The sequence below is a fragment of the Corvus moneduloides genome, chromosome 8 (assembly GCF_009650955.1).
Source record: "Corvus moneduloides isolate bCorMon1 chromosome 8, bCorMon1.pri, whole genome shotgun sequence".
NCBI classification, from domain to species: Eukaryota; Metazoa; Chordata; class Aves; order Passeriformes; family Corvidae; genus Corvus; species Corvus moneduloides.
Window position 1 is genome coordinate 14,681,040 of NC_045483.1, and position 17,637 is coordinate 14,698,676.

Below are 17,637 nucleotides of genomic sequence, written 5' to 3' on the forward strand. Positions count from 1 at the left end.
CTGCTTTCTGTTAGCATTACAGTTTTGATGTTCTAATAATTACATTCTCGAAGCCATAAATACTTTTCCAAATGTTACTAGCAGAGAACCGGCTAATGTAAAGACTGAGCATTTTCTTGGAGGCCACACATTATCTAAACAATTATAAACATGAAACTACTGCTCCTTCCACGTAATGTCAGGGAGAGCTCTTGTGAAGGAAGAGGAGCATATAAATGGGCATTTAAATTGGACACAGACCGGGGACGTCGGGAAACCCAGCTCACATCAGCCATTCTTTATAAGTCATTCTGGCTTTATAAGGCACGTCAAAAGCCTCTATTCATCTGTGGAAATTCCAAGAATATGCTGGGTGCTTTAACAGCTGCAGGAAGTTCATGGCTACTGCTTGTAGGAGTTTCTGTGGCAGCCTCTACCCAGCCTGGTGGGCAGCAGGGAGCAGAGTGCCCGACCTGAGGTTCCTCTGCCCAGGGAAGGGTCGGGAGTGTTTCCACAGACCTGCTCGTGTGCCGAGCTTAGGAAACTGCTGCAGAAAGTTTCCTCTAACTGCAGGACCTAACCTCAGGAAACAGTGTGGTCCTGTTTGTTTTCCAGAGATTTTGAAAGGGATTTCAGAGAGTTCAAGACCTGCCAAATCTTTATGTTGTTTCAGTTGCTCTTAGGTCCTTCCTTGCTGCTCTTTAGTGTGTACCTGGTTTCTCTTCTGCCCAAGTCAGCACACCCACTCAAGGGGTGATCTTTAAATCAAGACACACACATCCTTCAAAACTGCAGTTTCCCAGAGGATATGTTTCCAATTCTGAATCACAGAAATATAGTTTCTCTATTTCATTATCGAGTATTTCTGCTTTAATAACGCAACACAGAGAAACTTGTGATCTAATTTCTGATGGTAATTCAGGCTTAAAAATCAAAGTTCTCTAAATGGATGCAAAAGTAGAAATTAAATACATACCAGCAAGCTCTAGGGTCACAGAGTTTCTTGCTACTTACGTAAGTGACATCTGCTTGCCCTGCTCCTCTTTACAGCTTCTGGGTAAGCAGCATCAGGTTCAATCAAAGAAGAAAAATCCTTTACTGCTGTTCTGCCCGGAAGGGTATTAGGACCTGTTCACCATACAGGAAAGTGGAAGAAGAACTTGGTTAATTCATATCACATTCTATCACAGAATCAGGACTTTAAAGACAAAAAAAGTTTGGTTGTTTTGTTTGGTTTCTTTGTTTGTTTTGGTTGGTTTTTAGTTTTGTTTTACCTGAACAGACCAATTGCCAATTAGAGTTGAAGAGGCATGATCAGATGAACTGTACTCTTCTTCCAGTAAGTGATGCTGTCTTCCTCCCTTTTTGTTGGCAGGAATCATATGTGTGAAGTCAAAAGCCATTTTTTGTTTAAATTACACATTTTAACACATGCAACTTAATTCGATTAAAATTTCTCCCACCTGCTTGTTTCAGTTCTCCTGTTCAAGAAAGCCGTGTTATCAAGTGCTGTGCAGTACTTTCAAAATTAAATCTCTTAATCCTCTTAATTTTCTACCGAGTCATTCTGAACTAGGTGCTATTTTCTACAGATTTTTTTGGAAAGCAGTGCCTACTGTAGGCCATATTAAAAGAGGAAACAACCAGATTATGGAGCTGTGTAATCAATTTTGAAATGAAAACTATGCTTTGCATTTCCTCAGCACCATTAATAGATATGAGAGTATTTTATAAATAACAATTACATGATAAATAACAGCTATTTATAACCACTACAATTCAAAGGGCTAAAGCTGAAGTTATGAGAGAAGAGCTGTGTGTAATATTTCCTAACACAGCAAAAAAAGCAATCAGGGTTTGATACTCTGTGAACTTGAACAGACAGTACAGCTGCTGTGAAATATTGTACAGCAGTGCAAAACCCAAGTTCACGTACAGTCACTGACAGAGCCAAATTTAAAATGCAGTCAGCAAAATTCCTGCATAAGTAACTTCAGTAAATTTAAGAAAAGGGCACTGTGGATTAATCTTGTTTGTAGAACAGCATGTATCACATAATAGTAATCACATTATTGTAATCACATAATAGTAAGTCACTTTGAATAATGTTAGCTAGACTGCTGGCTAGGGTTTGGTGTTGATTTTGTTTTGGTACAGAACAATTTCATTTTGGACGTGGGTAATTTAATTGTGAGAACCATTCCCTACGTGTCTTTAACTATAGTCCTCATTCTTCATACACTGATAAACTCTTGGACTCCCAAACCATGTTATCTGCATCCGTGGCTGCTGGGTTTTTATTTTAGCTGTCCAGCCAACACCACTTGCATTCTCAGAGTAATAAATACTAATAGAAAAAGCTTGCTTTTCTTACTGGAAAAATATAAAAGCAATGAAGGACTGTTACAGTGTAGCTTTTTGTATAAATAATCATAGCAATAAGGCTGGAATACTCTTTAAAAATTCATTTAATCTATTCTCATGTCACAAGGCAAGGTCATCTGTATCTGCAGCCTACTTCCTGACAGATGTTTCTAGGAGTAAGTCAGACAAACCTCCAAAGTGTCTGCTTCACAGCCTTCCTAGATGATTTTTTTTCCTGGTTTTTATTATATGCATATTTTCCTCATGTCTAATCTTGATCTCCCTTGCTGCATTTCAAACCCATTATGTGGATATTGAAGAAAAATGTCCTGCTATTTTTCAGCAGTCTTTTCACTGTTTCAAGACTGTTTTATCTTTTCTTAGACCAACAATTTTCCTCTTTTTAAATTCATATAAGCAATTTTCTAGATATACTGTCTTTGCTATTGTTTTCCCATTGAATTATCATCTCTTTGCTGATGAGCAGCACCCTAAAATGGGTACCCTGTTGCCATTAGATATCTCCTGAGGATGGAAGGGGTTACTTAATGTGTTCCATGAAATCTGTTCCTCTTTATCCATTCTAGGCTGATATTTGTCTTTCTTGCAGAAAATCATCATGCATTTTTGCCCGTCTTCAGCTAGTGATTCCTCCAAGTTCTCTGACTCCTTTATTGCCCTGTAACCACATATTCCCTGAGCTCTGGGAGCTGGTGATTCCTATCTGTGTGCAGGACCTCATACTGGTTGAATTCCATTGTTTTACTTGGGTTAGGATAGTTGGTGAGATATTTTTGAACTCTAATCCTGTTCTCCAACATGCTAACATAACTCCACTCCTAACACACTCTTGGTATGTCATCATGTTAGGGAGCAGTTGTGGGCACAGGACAGACCCCATGTGTTCCCACTTGATAAATGCTTCTACTTTCACAGCAAGCGAAAGCTAATTAATCTCAATTTCTATTTTTAGTTGGAGAAAGAAGCAAAAATGTAATTTCAAACTTCATGCTAATTGGCTGTTGATAGCTTTTTTTACAGCATCTTTCCTTAAGTCTTGCTCTCACTCCTCAGCCCTCCTGTCAAGTCCTCGGCAGCAGCAGGAATGAAGAGGCTCAGCTTGCTCAGGTCTAATCTAATGCTGAGTCTTCAGCCCAGAAGGCAGGGAGAGACATGTCAGGCAGGCAGGGATCTCAGTGCACGTCCCCACTTTAAAAATTTCAAGTCAACAAATTGGCATATTCAAATGGTATTATTTTGGCAGAACAGAAGGAAAGAAGAGACAGAAGCATAAGTTAAGTCTCTACTCCTTGATGCATAAAGACAAGATATTTGCTCTGTTAAAAAGACTGCAAAGGGAGCTGGCTGCTGTTCTTGTCTGCAGTCACTGCCAGGGTTGTCATGTCTGTCTCAAATCCTGCTTTAGCCTCCCTGGGCTAGAGGCCTGTCAGCCCTTGTGTGGCTGTGCAGTGCTGGAGCTCTGTGGTTCCCTGGCCACTGCAGGTTATCAGCTTCTCAGGGGGGATGTCACAGCTGAGCCAGTGCGGAGTTGTTCTCACTTATAATTATTGGTCTGAAATCAAAATGTATACAAACTGTACATAGATTATATAAAGTTTGTGTAAGAGTGCATGTTCATCAGTTACAGTCTCTCTCTAAATAGAAGCACTGCCTTGCTTTGTCCTACAGGGTCGGTCATCTGCAATTTCCCAAGGTTCAGGAGATTATTTAGTTAATAATCAAGTTTTTCTAGGTTTTTCAGTACTTCTCTTCAGGTATGGCACACTGAATAACTTTCCCTGTTCCCTTTATCAGTTCTTTTATAGTCTGCAATTGCTCTCCAATTGTTGTTTCTGAGAACATATTTTTTGCCATACAGGGCTCACAAAGAATCCCAGAACTGTGTTCAGTAATAATCTTACCTGGTGAGTCTTCAGTCAGCCTCACCTAAGATTCAAACAATTACCTGTGGGTATCTGTCTGCTACCATGTTATGTTCAATTTACCTGTCTGAGCTCGTAGCATCCCTCTGAGTTGATGCTGAAAAGTTTTCCATCACGAATTGTTTCTGAGATACTTCTGCAATGTAGAACATTTTAGAAAGAAAACAATTTTGGAAATTTTGAAAAAGTTACAGTAACATAAGCCTATATGGAAATGCAATGAGTGGAGAGAATATCAAGGGTATTAGGAAGCAATCTTTATTAACTCCTTTGAAGTTCTTTATAGCATAGACATAAATACACCTGAACACTTGGAAAACTTTCTGTGGCATAATTTTTTTCTGTTTGTTTTGTTTGCGGGGGGTTTTTTTATTCATTTTTTTGTTTGGTGTTTTTTGGTTTTTTTTTTTTTTTTTTTTTTTGGTTTTTTTTTTTGGTTGGTTTTTTTTTTTTTTGGTTGGTTTTTTTAGTAGGTAAGCTAAATATATGTGCACGCATGCACTACATGAAAGGGTTTGTTTCATTCTTAAGAAATCTGAATTTCAAGTTTATTTTTTGTGAAGCATTTCCATGAAGATGAAACACATGTTGAGAAGCCTGGCCTGAGCTTTCATTTCCTTTAGTTCACCTCTGAAAAGCAAGTAAGAAAAGAGGTAGTTTATAAGATCTAGACAGAAGGACAGAAGACTGTTTTTTCTCTGAGGGAGGGACAAAGGAGCTGTAATAACATATTAGCAATATATATTGGCACCCTTAGCATCCTGCAACAGTTGGAGAATTGCACAACTTACTTATTGTGTAAAAGTGGGGACATACTGATTTCTCACTGCCTATGTTTGTTATAACCAAGCAATAAAAAAATTTTATACTGAAAACTACACTTTCAGTGTATAGTTAAACCAGTAAAATCTATTTTAGGCTCTCCTATCCTCTGCCCTTAAAAGACACAAGAAGAGAAGAAAATGATGCATTGGTAGAGTTACACTGACGTGCTTGTGTGAGTTGTACATCACACATTTTAGCAGACACCCAAGGGGTCAGCATAAATAATTCATGAGAGAGAAAAGGATGCTCTTTGTGCCTGGCTGCACACCCCTGTGCAGGACACCAAAGTACTTCTTACATAAAGAGTGATGTGGAGTAGTCTTTTACTGGAGTAGAGTTCAGCAGAAATGGTTCTGGGGAAGATGGTCCCATCCCAAAACACCTGGAGTGGAAATTAGGAACTGCTGACAGTATTTACAGAGAATTAGTCCTTCCTTAGGTGCCTCTGCTGGGACCATTCACTGGCCAGAGATGCTGCAGGAAAGAGCAGAGATGCAGCATTCTGCCACCAGCTGGAAACAGATGCTATGGAAAAATGGGATAATCAGAAAATGAATGACCTAGGGTGAAAAGGAAGCTTATTTAGGCTTATCTATTTCTCAAGAAGTGCAGCGATAGTCATTGCTGATAGAATCACCAGTGGCAAGTCTATATGAAGTGTTTGAAAATCAGAACTGTAAATTGGAATATTATTTTAAAAGCCAAACTTCAATGGCAGGTTATAAAATGAGATAAACTAATTTTTATTGCCTTCAGAAAGATCTGACAGACCTAGACCTAGACCTGCTCAGCTACTGAGAAAGAGCCTGTGCTGGTATAATTTTTATGACACCGTAATAAAAGTGGTCAGCTGGACTTTTTTCTACTTTTTAGGGTACTTAGCAGTAGAGAGGGTTACAGTAGGTATGGAGACAGTCATCTGCTCTCTGGGCTTGTTCTTCATCTACAAGGTAGAGCTACTGTCTGTACTTCTGCCCTCTGGTAAATTCTATAAAGCCCAAATTACTCAGCTTAATGTTCCATTGCTGTGCGGTCAGTTAAGTAGAATACCTCACCTTCTGTCTGAGAATACCTCACCTCTCTATTTTGGCGTGTTTAGATTGTATATATTGACAGTCATTTAAGTTCAGGTTCATCTGAGAAACTGTTACACAGAGTAATTCAATACTTTGGTAAGTGCTAATGCTGTGCCTTTGCTGCAGTTAGCTATCTGCACAGAAATTATTTCCATCACATTAGCAAATTTAAGTCAGAGTAGTCTCACACTGAGGTAACACTCATCATGGGCCAGAAACTTGAATGAAGAAATATACATTCATTTAAATGCAAGTATTTTGTTGTCAAGCAAGGGGCAAACTTGACAGTTTTGAGGAGTTAATTTGAGCTGTACTTGAGCTAACCCTAGTAAAGTCAGGACTAGGAGTACATGAACCTGTTTCAATTTCGATCTGGCTGATAGCACCATGGTCTCAGATGCGCCAGTCAAAGGCAATGAGATCCAGCATTACCCTGTCATATGCAGCTCACGCAACAGGAGCAGCAAATCTGTTCATTTTACAGATGATAACTTTTGGTACATGTGTGGTGTAGATAAAAAAGGGACTGCAATATTTCCCTATCTTCATTTTATCCCATTGCTCATTCCTTTAGCATGATAAGTATGCACTGAAGACTTTTTCTCGACTACTGCTTCTTTCAGTTTATTACAGGAGGAGCTCTGATGAATTCTATATATAGGTTGCTTCAAAATTTCCATTATAAAAGCTCTTCTGAACTCTTTAGAGAAATGCTGACACTATTATTATCATGTCCATGATGTGTCTTTTGATTCTGGCAAGAAGAAAGCCTTAAGGTTAGAGAAATGCCTCCTTGTTGTTCCCCAAAAAGCCACTCAGCTATAAGCTGTTACACCTCTATTTCTCTTTGTTCACAATACTTCAGAAATTTCTGGCATCAGAAAAAATAATAACACCAGAATATTCAAAGGATTTTTCTACGCTTGGAAATTGCAGCAAAGTGGCAAACTGTGGCTTTTAAGTTTGGTGTTTTGAACTAACTTCCCATGTACACACTTGACTTTTATACTGAGGTAAATAGAGATACAGTTGTAGAGCACTAACAAGGAGAGGGTGTTATTGTATGGCTGTTTGGCTGTTTTAGAGTTTTCCTTCTAACAGCTGGTTCTTCTGAGGCTGAACCGCAGGAAATCCCAGTGCCTGTGGCACTCTGCAGGGAGGGAGTTCTGGTCTCTTCACTCCCCTTTGCTGGGCATGTGGCTACACATGCTTCCCTATGGTCAGCACAAAAGCACAACACAAACAGCTTTCGTGGAGTATCTGTTTCTCCTTCCCTAAACATGTTGCTGTTGTCTGCAGGGATGCTGTGAAGAATGACACAGAACCCAAGTCCAGGGTAAAATGGGATTATTTAATTAATTACAATCTCCTTTATATAACTTGATTTGCAAGAATGGCTAAGGCTATTGGTCACTTGACCATTCGCCTCTCAGATTGATTGGCTGAATGCTACGACACCCATTTCAAAATACTATTCTCAGTGAACCAAAACAACATCCACAGTATTTCCACAACAACCTGCACCTGCAAAGTAGTTTACAAAACAGCAAACCATTTCTCAGCTAGTTTGTGTGAGAGCGGAGATTTTCACAGGGGGCCATGAAAAACTGGAAAATTTTCACTGCTAGCCTTTCTCAGCATCCATATAAACATGCTTTGTGCTGTAGCTTTTTGTTGTACAGACTCAGTGCTTTTCCATAGCACTGTGCTCATTTCAGAGCACGGGTGAGTGCAGGCAGAGGCAGTAAGGTTGCACAGTCATCTGTAAGTTTTTCACTCCCTAACTTTTGAGTGCTTTACTTTCGTCTGCCTACGCTTAAAATCCGTTTTGGTGAGCAAAATGACATTTATTGAAACAACTGTATTGGTAAAAGTCACAGCCTTGGCAGAGGTACACAGGTGTAAGGTCCCTCTTTTCACATAAAAGTGATGATAATGGTGTAAAACATCTTTGCACTTCTTGCCTCATGGAGCTAGTTTAAGTGCAGTGTTGGTACCCTTTCTTTCAGTCAGACACTTGATGATCTCAATATACTGAACTTACAAAGAGGAACCCTAAATACAGTGTATTTTTACTTTTGGAAGGAGAAAGAACTGACTATGAGAGGACTATTTGGTTCAGTGGGGAAGAGATGGTCAAAGTGTCAGAAAACCGAAAACAAGTTAATATTAGAAATTAGGCATTCATTCTTAGCAAACAGAATTATTTACTGAGAGAAATGGTGGATGCTGTATGTCTAGATATCCTCAGATTAAGCCTTCATGTCTGTGTGAAAGGTGGGCTCTATTCCAGCCAAAATGATTGAGTTCAAAGCAAGGGATAATTAAGGAAATTTTGAGGCTTGTGATTAGGGTCGGACTACATAATCTTGCAATTCTTTCTGGTTTTACAAATCCTTTTATTGTTCTCTTGATGCAGTGTATAAAATGTTTTTAAAAATGGCAACTTAGCCATACATTTTCTCATCTGGGAGCAATAAGACATTTCTTGGCATCCATTGCTTGTACTTGAAGGTTTTAAAAGTGCTCCTCTTTGTGTCTCACAGCACACCTGAAGGATGCACAAATAGCCTGTCTGTGCCTATATTGTTGTTGCTAAAGTGAATTCACTGTTCTGTAGTTCTGTCCTGACTCGCAGCAAGCAGCATTGGAAGCAAACATTGGTGCCAGAGAACAGGTTTTGTACTAAAATAGCTGAAGCCAGAGCTGTCTGAACACAGAGCGTTAGTCTCTCACTGATATTTCACTGACATGCAAATGTTGTTAAAATGATTTCATAAAAACTTAGGAACACTTAATTTGGAACCTGGAACTTCAGTACAAGAAGTCTTTTCTGCCCATTTAAAAAGCAATATTTTGCTTTCCTGTAATGCACTGAACTGGTAACAATTTCAGATTTGGCTTCAACACAGCCAAATTTTGCTCAGTTGAACTGGATAACAAATTCAGGCTTTGCTTACAAGTATGCTCTCCCCTCACGAAACACAATTCTGTATTTGACTCTGAGATCCCAAAAGTTCATCTTCTGGAAATCACTCACTTAGAAGCAAACCATTTGTGCCACAACAGTGAGACTTCTCAGAGCAACACAAACACTGTAGTGCACTAATATGAAGGAAAAACAGATAGTGAGGATGCAAAGATACTGCTTGGTTTTAAGTGGAATATAAGAGGTAGGTCAGCAATATCAGAGCAGGTAGCTTCAATCCACATCTTGAGCAATAGTAAATGAAAAGAAAAGCAAAATAAACCGGATATGTGAGATAGTTGAAAGTAAGAACCCGTGCCAACTTCATGAAATGACAATCCTTACTACACTAGTTCATGTAGTAGCTCATTCATTGCTATGAATAACGACAGCTGAATCCATATGCGATTTCAAATTTCCTTGCCTAGTGTTGTATAATGAAACATCCTCTTCATGCATTGATGGATTTATTTTTTTCCTTCACTAATCCTCATTTAATTTCCAGTTCAAGGTGCCTTTAATAAAACTCTGGATATGGTGACTGAGTGTTACATATTGGATTGTTTCCTTCAGTCCAGAGTCTTCAATCTGAATTTTTCAGTGCTGTGTTTAATTTTTACAAGCTTGTTTGTTAAGCTTCTACTGCATTGTAGTGCACAAAATTAATACAGGTTATTTCAACGATCTTTTCATGAATTGCACCTTCACAATGTTTTTTTCCCCCTGCTCCTTCCACAGGACGTTACCCAAAACTTGTGTTTCACTTTGAACTCAAGAGAAACATCTTGTATTTCATATTAGAGACATATGTACCATCAATCCTACTGGTTGTGCTCTCCTGGGTGTCGTTTTGGATAAGCCAGTCATCAGTTCCAGCCAGAATCTGCATAGGTGAGAAGAATAAACTAACCCAAACCAAGAGTTGAATCATTAAGACGCCTTCTTTATTGTATGTACTTGGCATCCATTTCCTGAAGTTGCAAACACTTCTTATTTTTATGGAATTACTTTTTGGATTTGCCATATTCAGCACACCACATGGATTCCCCTCAAAGCCTTGCTATTCTTTAACTAAGAAAAATGCCTTTGGCAGCCACAGGAAGGAGACTTATAGGCAGGGGAGGCTGCTGAAAGCAAAGCAAAAAACTGTCATTTTGGAAATAATTTAAACATATTCAAATACATGGCATGCACAGACAGAATTGTGAGGCTTTTGTGAGGTCTAATGATACATACTAATTAACACATGAATAATAAGAGAATTATAAGAGATTAAATATAATTAATTTCAAATAAAGGATATTCTGAGAGGGAAAGAATGCAAATCAGGTTTGATCATGCTGCAGGTGGGATGGAAAAAACACTCCTACAGAATAGGGAATAAAGAAGGATTTCACATTGAATGAGGCCAGTGGGCAACTACACTGAGCAAAGTGATATCTGGGTATTTTAAAGGGAGCTTTTGCATAGATTTGCAATAATAATGTGTTAATCATAAATACATATTCCATGACACCAAAATCTCTCTCATTTTAATTTTCAGTCTTCTCAGCTTTGCTAACATTTTCCATTACTGTTTTTAAGCATCTAACTTCAGAATCACAAGTTTGTTTGAAAGTCTTTTTTCTAAAACATGACCCATTAAATGCTATGGCATCCTAGAAGTTTCAGGTTCAGGGCAAACTCTCCTGCAGTAGGGCCCTTGGAGTAGAGGCCCTCATTGCCATCTGTGTTATAGTAGAACATGTATTTTTGCATTCCACAGGTGTCACCACAGTCCTTACGATGACAACACTGATGATGGGAGCCAGGACTTCACTCCCAAACGCTAATTGCTTTATCAAGGCAATAGATGTATACCTTGGTATCTGCTTCAGCTTCATCTTTGGAGCACTGTTAGAGTATGCTGTGACTCATTTCTGCACTCTGCATCAACTCAGCTCGAAGGAAATTCCAAAGGTATTTTAATTATTTGGCTGTTGTCCTACAAACTGGATTTAAATTATACCTGCTAAAAAGAATGAATTCTCTTAGCACTAATGGTAGATGTATTTAAGGAAGTTTCTTTTTTAGAATTAGGACAGGGAAACATAATAATCTTGAGGAAAAAAAGTTTGTATACCTGGAGCTTATTTGGAAGAGATCAAACAAACCGAAGCCCCCTTTCTTCTCTCTTTTGGCAGGGACTTTATGGCCATTTATCAATGTGCTGGATGTATCACAGAAATCACAGGCACTTCTTGTCTCCCAGGCAATGGCACATACTCACACAGTTCAAAAATTAGGCTGAGCTTGGTGACTTCATCCTATTGCAACATGGAAAAAAAAGAAAAGAATTGATCACATTCCATTTATGAAACCTGCACATGCATGGAACATGAGTCAGGCTCCTGGCAGACGGCTTCATGTGCTGGGTGTATCAGGTCCCTGTAGCCTTCTGCTCATGCCTTCTCTTTCAACAGCTGCACCTGAAGTCAGACCGGGATCCATTTTCCCTTCTGCTTCATTATTATAGCAGCCCTTTTTGTGGCTCTAAAGAGTTTCTCACACATCTGAAATACTGTGAAATATACTTAAAATAAAAATGGATGGAATCGACATAGGTATTTTTGAGTCTGGTGGTTGCTGAATTGATCAGGACAGGTTTATGAAGAAGTTTTGTCACATCTTCCATCTCCAGTGTATAGCAGTGCTTTCATAAGCAAGGAAAAAGAACTCACAAGGAAGCTGGAAGATGATTGTCTTGCAGCTTTTAATTACAGAACTGAATCTAATATGCATGATAGAAAAGAAAATTTTAAGCAGCCTATGAAATTTCTGGATTAATAGAAAAAAGTAAAACATGGAAAATGAGAATAACAGGAAGAAAAAAAAAGGCAGAAAGACGTTTGGTTGAGTGCTGTAGGGATAAATGTGCAGAAGAAGAAAGATTGTTAACTGTTTAAGCCAAATTAGAACAGAGTATCACAAATGCCTAAGCAAAGCTCCTCAATAGACCCAAGAAACAGGATACTGAGCTCAAGAGGAGGAGCTTCAAAACCTTTTGAAGATCAGGCAATACGGGGCGCGGGGGGGGGGGGTGTTTATGTCTAGACAGTTCATCAATTAATACAAGATTTTGGCTGTTTGGAGGACAGATAGGTCCTGTAAATACACAGGAATATGTTAAAAGCTGTTGTTGGGTCTAGGTGAGTGAGGAAAGACTGCAAAATGGACACAAAGGTGAACCACCCAGTGGGTTTTATGAGATAACATCTGTCAGGGGATTGTCTGCAAATGGGCAAACACTCATTTCGAATGAGGATTTGAGTGGAAAGCCTGGAAGTAATTTTTGTTGGCAAGGGAACGTCAGTGACAATTCCCTGTGAGCATATCCATCTTGTGAAGTAAGTGGTTGTCATTTTGCTCATAGAGTAGGAAAAAAAAGCTTGGAGGTTTGGGTAAGGAAGTAGAGTGTTTCAGTGCTTGGATGATTAAGCATCTTTGTGTCTGTGAAGGGCACTTATTCTGTCCTTGCCTTCACCTGCCTGTGTCAGATTCCCTTTCTTCTGGAGCATGTACTAGTGCTTGCAGATGGGGTGGACATGGGAACTTTTAGACTTCAAATATGTGCATGGAAGTGAGGTACAGCCGTAAAATGAGAAAGAAAAGTTTTGTGATGAACTTAATGACCAAAAGGAATAGTCTTTCGCTTCAGGCATGATTTCTGCCTTCTCCTGGGCATCAGGAGTGAGCAAGCAAGACAAACTCACTTCTTGCCCACACAAAGATAGAGGGATATAAGGGAAGGAACAGTTGTTTAGTCCTGTATCAGCTTGATACTCTGTAGAATAAGGAAAATGCCTGTCATGTCCTTTTCCTACTGTAGCCAAGGGCAAGCACCATTTACTGAGCAGGCTGTCATGGAGAGTACATCTGACTTGTATTTCTCATTTCTCATTGTAAAAACAAAAACATCACAAGGACAAAAGTACCAGCTAAAATCTCATGCCACTGTCTAGCAGGTACTTAGCAATTTATGTGCAAGTATCGTCACTCTGAATGTGTTGTCCTCATTATCGTATCCTCTTGTGGACACAGGTTAATTGGAAATCTCACTTCCCAGTTTGTTATTCCCATATGTGAGCTGATAGAAAATTCGCGCTCAGAATTATGTAAATAAACGTAGGAGGTGAAATGGAAATGTCACCCTCTCTCTTGTATAGGAATTAGTTGTACTCACTTGCTTTCTGCTTTGCTCTTTAACAAAGTTGGGCACCGGCATATCAAACCCTTCTGAAGCCCCTGAGATCTCCAGTTTAGAACATAAACAGGTGAAAGAGCTCATCACCTCCATGCTTTTGCAATGTGTCACATCATGTGAAACAGGACCCATGGAGACAGCTTCAAAACTAATGGCAAAGGCAGAGGAACCACCTGCTGCAAGGAAAGTCAGGCAGAATGTGCCATTCACATCAGCTCCAGAGCAACAGGCTGCTTAAAAGGAGAGGTTGCCGCTACCGAGTTTCTTCTCTTTTGTACAAAGACAATAATTGTGCCCTCTTATAAAGCAGAGAAATCTTCCTTGGGCTTCCTCTGTCTTTTACCTAAACCTCCACCTGTAAGGCAGGATGGAGAACAGTTGAAAACTGGAAATAATTTTGCAGGTGTGGTGTTCAGCCTCTGTGGTATTTCTGTGCATGCTTCATGCAGTCTTTATGAGCACCACATAAGCTCCAGGTGTACAACACTAGGTTGAAATATTTTTAAACTTGAGCAGCTTTCTTATCCAGTAAAAGTGACAACTTTCCTCAATTCTGCTGGCTCTTGGATGTCAGCAAACACTTCACTTACTGTAAGCAGCAGCCACAGTAGCAGGTGCCATATACAGTGCTTTTTGTGTGATGTACAGCACCTTTCCTGGATGGCACTGATTTGGTATCCAAACTGAGCCCTTTGTGCAGGTGCCATTTCCTATTTGACAGCTGGCATCCCAAAAAAACTTAGTATGGCATTTAAAATTGGAGTCAGAGCTGAACACTCAAAACACAATTTCTTTCTTCGATATAATGTAAACCAGCTTAGTCTTTCCTCATGCTCAGTTCTCCATAATGAACGAGAAAAGTCCCTTGATAAACCCACCCTATAAGACTGCAGTTTTTTTATAAACTAGAAGGTATGGTTCTCTTCTAGACTAGCTCTCTCCTTTCTCCTTTTCAAGCAGTGTGATACAGCACTTTTGTAAGTGTTTTGCAAGAGCCCTGCCTTGTTGCACTGCAAACAGAATCCCGTACATATGCACCGCTTACGGTATTTTCTGCTTAAGTAAGAGCTGCCCCTCAGGGAGCTGAAAGGAGTCAAGAACAGCCTAATAATGCATCAGCCTCCTGGGAACCGCTCACATGCAGTTGTGAGGAAGGAAAAATGGCACGTACACAATGTCCTTTCATGCTCTGAAATATAACTAGTTCTGAACAACTTGTAGCCAGCCCTACCTGAGAGAAAAATAGACTCTTATAGTGAGCAATGCCCCAAATCCTGATGGTTTTGAAGTACAGATGTTTCTCTGCTCCCCCCCCCATGCCCCACCTTCTGAAAAATGAAAGGAGGGGAAAAAAGTCAGGACTCTTCTATCAGGTTCCTTTATTTTATTTACTTTTGAAGTGCAGAGTGCATTCATTAGGCTGTTGCTCTGGTGCCTCATTTCGAGTGCCAAGGTCTGCTGACAAAGGCTCCTCTGCCATCCCCAGAAGTCCCCTCAGCTGCCTGAACTTTTTGAAGCAGAAGAGAGATATTTATAACAGAGTCAGGCCCCAAGTTAAAACTCGAGGTTTGAATTTTAGTACTACCCTGGGGATTATTTAAGGTTTAGACTGAAGTTTTATGGATTGATTGTCTTAATGCTTTATAGGCAGATTTTTATCCCAGCCTTTTGCACAGAGGTGTGGGAGACCAGGTGGAGGATGACAAGGTTTTTTGGTCAGTGTATTTTTAGGATGATATGTTGTGTTGAGCTACATTTATCTCTCTCAAATAAAATATCCCAGATTTTTTTTTTTTTGATTGAAAGTGGAAAGCCGTAATAATCCCTTTTCTAGCTCCATTTGCTCTGCTTCACTGATTCACAGCAGTTTGAGGACATTGTCCAGACTCCACTTTAATTTTCAAGAGTGTCAGTAATTTTAGATGAAGGAAGACTCAAGGCTCGTGCTGTACACATGTATCCTGGGCAGAGGAGCAATTCTGTACCAGCATGGAGATCACTTAGGTGACTTAATGAGCTTTCTTTGACTTTAATAGCTGGGATATTTCTAAATGAGCTTTTTGTCTGGCTGCACATAAGGATGTACGTCTTAACCTTTCGAAAGCTTGTCCTTGTGGAAACTGTTTCTTCTAATGATGCAAATGGAAAAAAGCAAGTTGGTCAGAGGAAAGTGATTCTGCGTTCTACATTTCACAAATAATTTTTTTAGACTTTTCTTACATTTATGCCACCTACTGATTTGGGAGGTAATAAAATCATCAGGAGAAAATTAGAATTATATGTATGCCTACCTGAATTAAAATGACCCCTCATCCAAGTAAGCATAATAAGGTTTAGTTCAGATACAAAATTGGAGCCAATCTCTGTATCTTGTTTCTGCTGGTGTCTCTGCAATATCCCAAACCAAGCCAAATACCCCAGAAATTCCAAGGAAGTTTTAGAGCTGAAGCTGCAACTGATGTCTAATCCTGTGTCCTCTGAGTCAGGAACAGAAAACCCGCTGACTTCAAAGGGTGAAGATTTCATACATGAACTTTCTGGCTCTGAGCCATTTCTAATCAAAGAAACAAAACCCACCAGAAGGCTTATACAACATTCTCCAAAGACCTGTCTTGATGCAGTGAAGCACATAAAAATATTCTTAACCCTAGCATAACTTTGAACTTAAAGCAGGGGTTTCAGGACTTGACAGAAAATATCACAAGCTATTTAGTATTAAATCAGCTGTGGGTGGGGCTTGTCCCTCTTTATTTTTAAAGTAACTTGATTTCCATCACAAAGCACCAGAATAAAGTAGCCAGTTGCGCACAAGGAGAGTGTCTTGTATCCTGGGGTGCTTGATTTGGGGTGCAATCAGCTCAAGTGGCTGGTCTGGCAGCTCCCCCACCTTCTCCATCTCCAGGCTGGGGCTTTGCTTTCACACTTTCTGGTCACTAACTTTTGCCAGTATTTGCCCCGAGCAGAAGACAGGTTACTGTTGTGCATATCAGGGATTTGCTGCTATCTTAGGTAAAGTTCCTTGTCCTTGTTTACAACAAATCCAAATTTACTTGAGAGTCCTTCAAAAGCTTTTGCTGTATGGTGTTGCTTAAGCCAATGTTTTCCCCATAAATGGAGGTTTTGAAAGCTGAAAGGAGCTGTCTGGTGCATGTACGTGCTTGTCCTTGAAGCTGAGGAGTGAGATTGAGGAGGAGTCATAAGAAAAATCCCATTTGCTGCAGCTCTAAAGTAAACAGGTGATGAAACATGCACTTAAGTACCTGCTGTTTTGTTCCCTATCAGATTGTTGATGATGATGCTGAAGAAGAGAAGAATGGAGTCCTGGCAGCAGTGACAAACAGTTGCAGTGCCCCTGATAATACGAACAAGACCAATTCAAACAAAAGCAGACAAACCAGCACTGACAGACAAAGGGAGAGAAGTCAACACAGTGTGTGTAGTTCAGCAATGTCAGTAATGAAAAGACTTTTCTGTATCTTTGATTGCTTCCATGTTAAAAATCCTTACCACATAGACAACTATGCCAGATTCTCTTTCCCGTTATCATTCATCATAATTAATGTACTTTATTGGGTGTATTATTTGTATTTATAAATAATTTATTTTGTAAAACTGGTTTAAAGTTTAGAAAGTGGACATGGGAGGGCAAGTTGCAGAAAAATGGAGAAGTTACATTTGGATAAAGGGATATGAAAGGACATGCCATCTTTTCAAGTGTGTTTGAAAATTTTGTTAAGTCACTATTCTGCTTTTAAATGTCTGTCATCCAAAACTGGCTTCCTATTAGCATGCATGTCCTATACAAAACTACTTATCAAAGGCCAATTAAGTCCTTTTTTTAATATTTAATGGTCAACTTTGTAAAATAAGAGTTATATTATACTTGTTTCTGAACTGCATTGAATAAATGTAAAAATAAAATGAAATATTGTTTCCCTTTTCTGCTTTCTGCACTCAGTTCCTTCTAGTTTTGTCAACAATGTATAAATTTTCCAGATTATATAAGAAAATGTTTAATTGCAGATCAAAGTGGTTTTGCTACATAGCAAGAAACAGTTTTGAAGACATGAGCTACCAACACAAACCAAGCAATCTGCTCCTCTTTGTAAGGTCACAAATACATGTTGAGATTCCTCTTCATCTTTAGACAGAACTCCCAGAGACATCAATGGCTTTTCTCAGTAAGTGCAGAGCAGACTATAGAAATGGACTGGAGCCAAAGGTTTACATCCAGAGGGA

The 17,637-nt window shown here is 39.4% G+C and overlaps 1 protein-coding gene across 3 annotated transcripts in view; it reads left to right on the plus strand.

The window, feature by feature from the left end:
* The window catches only part of LOC116447579 (gamma-aminobutyric acid receptor subunit pi-like), a 46,987-nt gene extending 29,649 nt beyond the window's left edge, over positions 1–17,338 (plus strand). For all 3 annotated transcript variants that reach the window (XM_032116928.1, XM_032116926.1, XM_032116927.1), the window contains 3 exons: positions 9,894–10,046; positions 10,921–11,114; positions 16,681–17,338. In XM_032116928.1, the coding sequence (XP_031972819.1) occupies positions 9,894–10,046; positions 10,921–11,114; positions 16,681–16,992 (659 nt within the window). In that variant the 3' untranslated portion in view covers positions 16,993–17,338. The remainder of the gene's footprint in view (positions 1–9,893; positions 10,047–10,920; positions 11,115–16,680) is intronic.
* Positions 17,339–17,637: the final 299 nt, after the last annotated feature.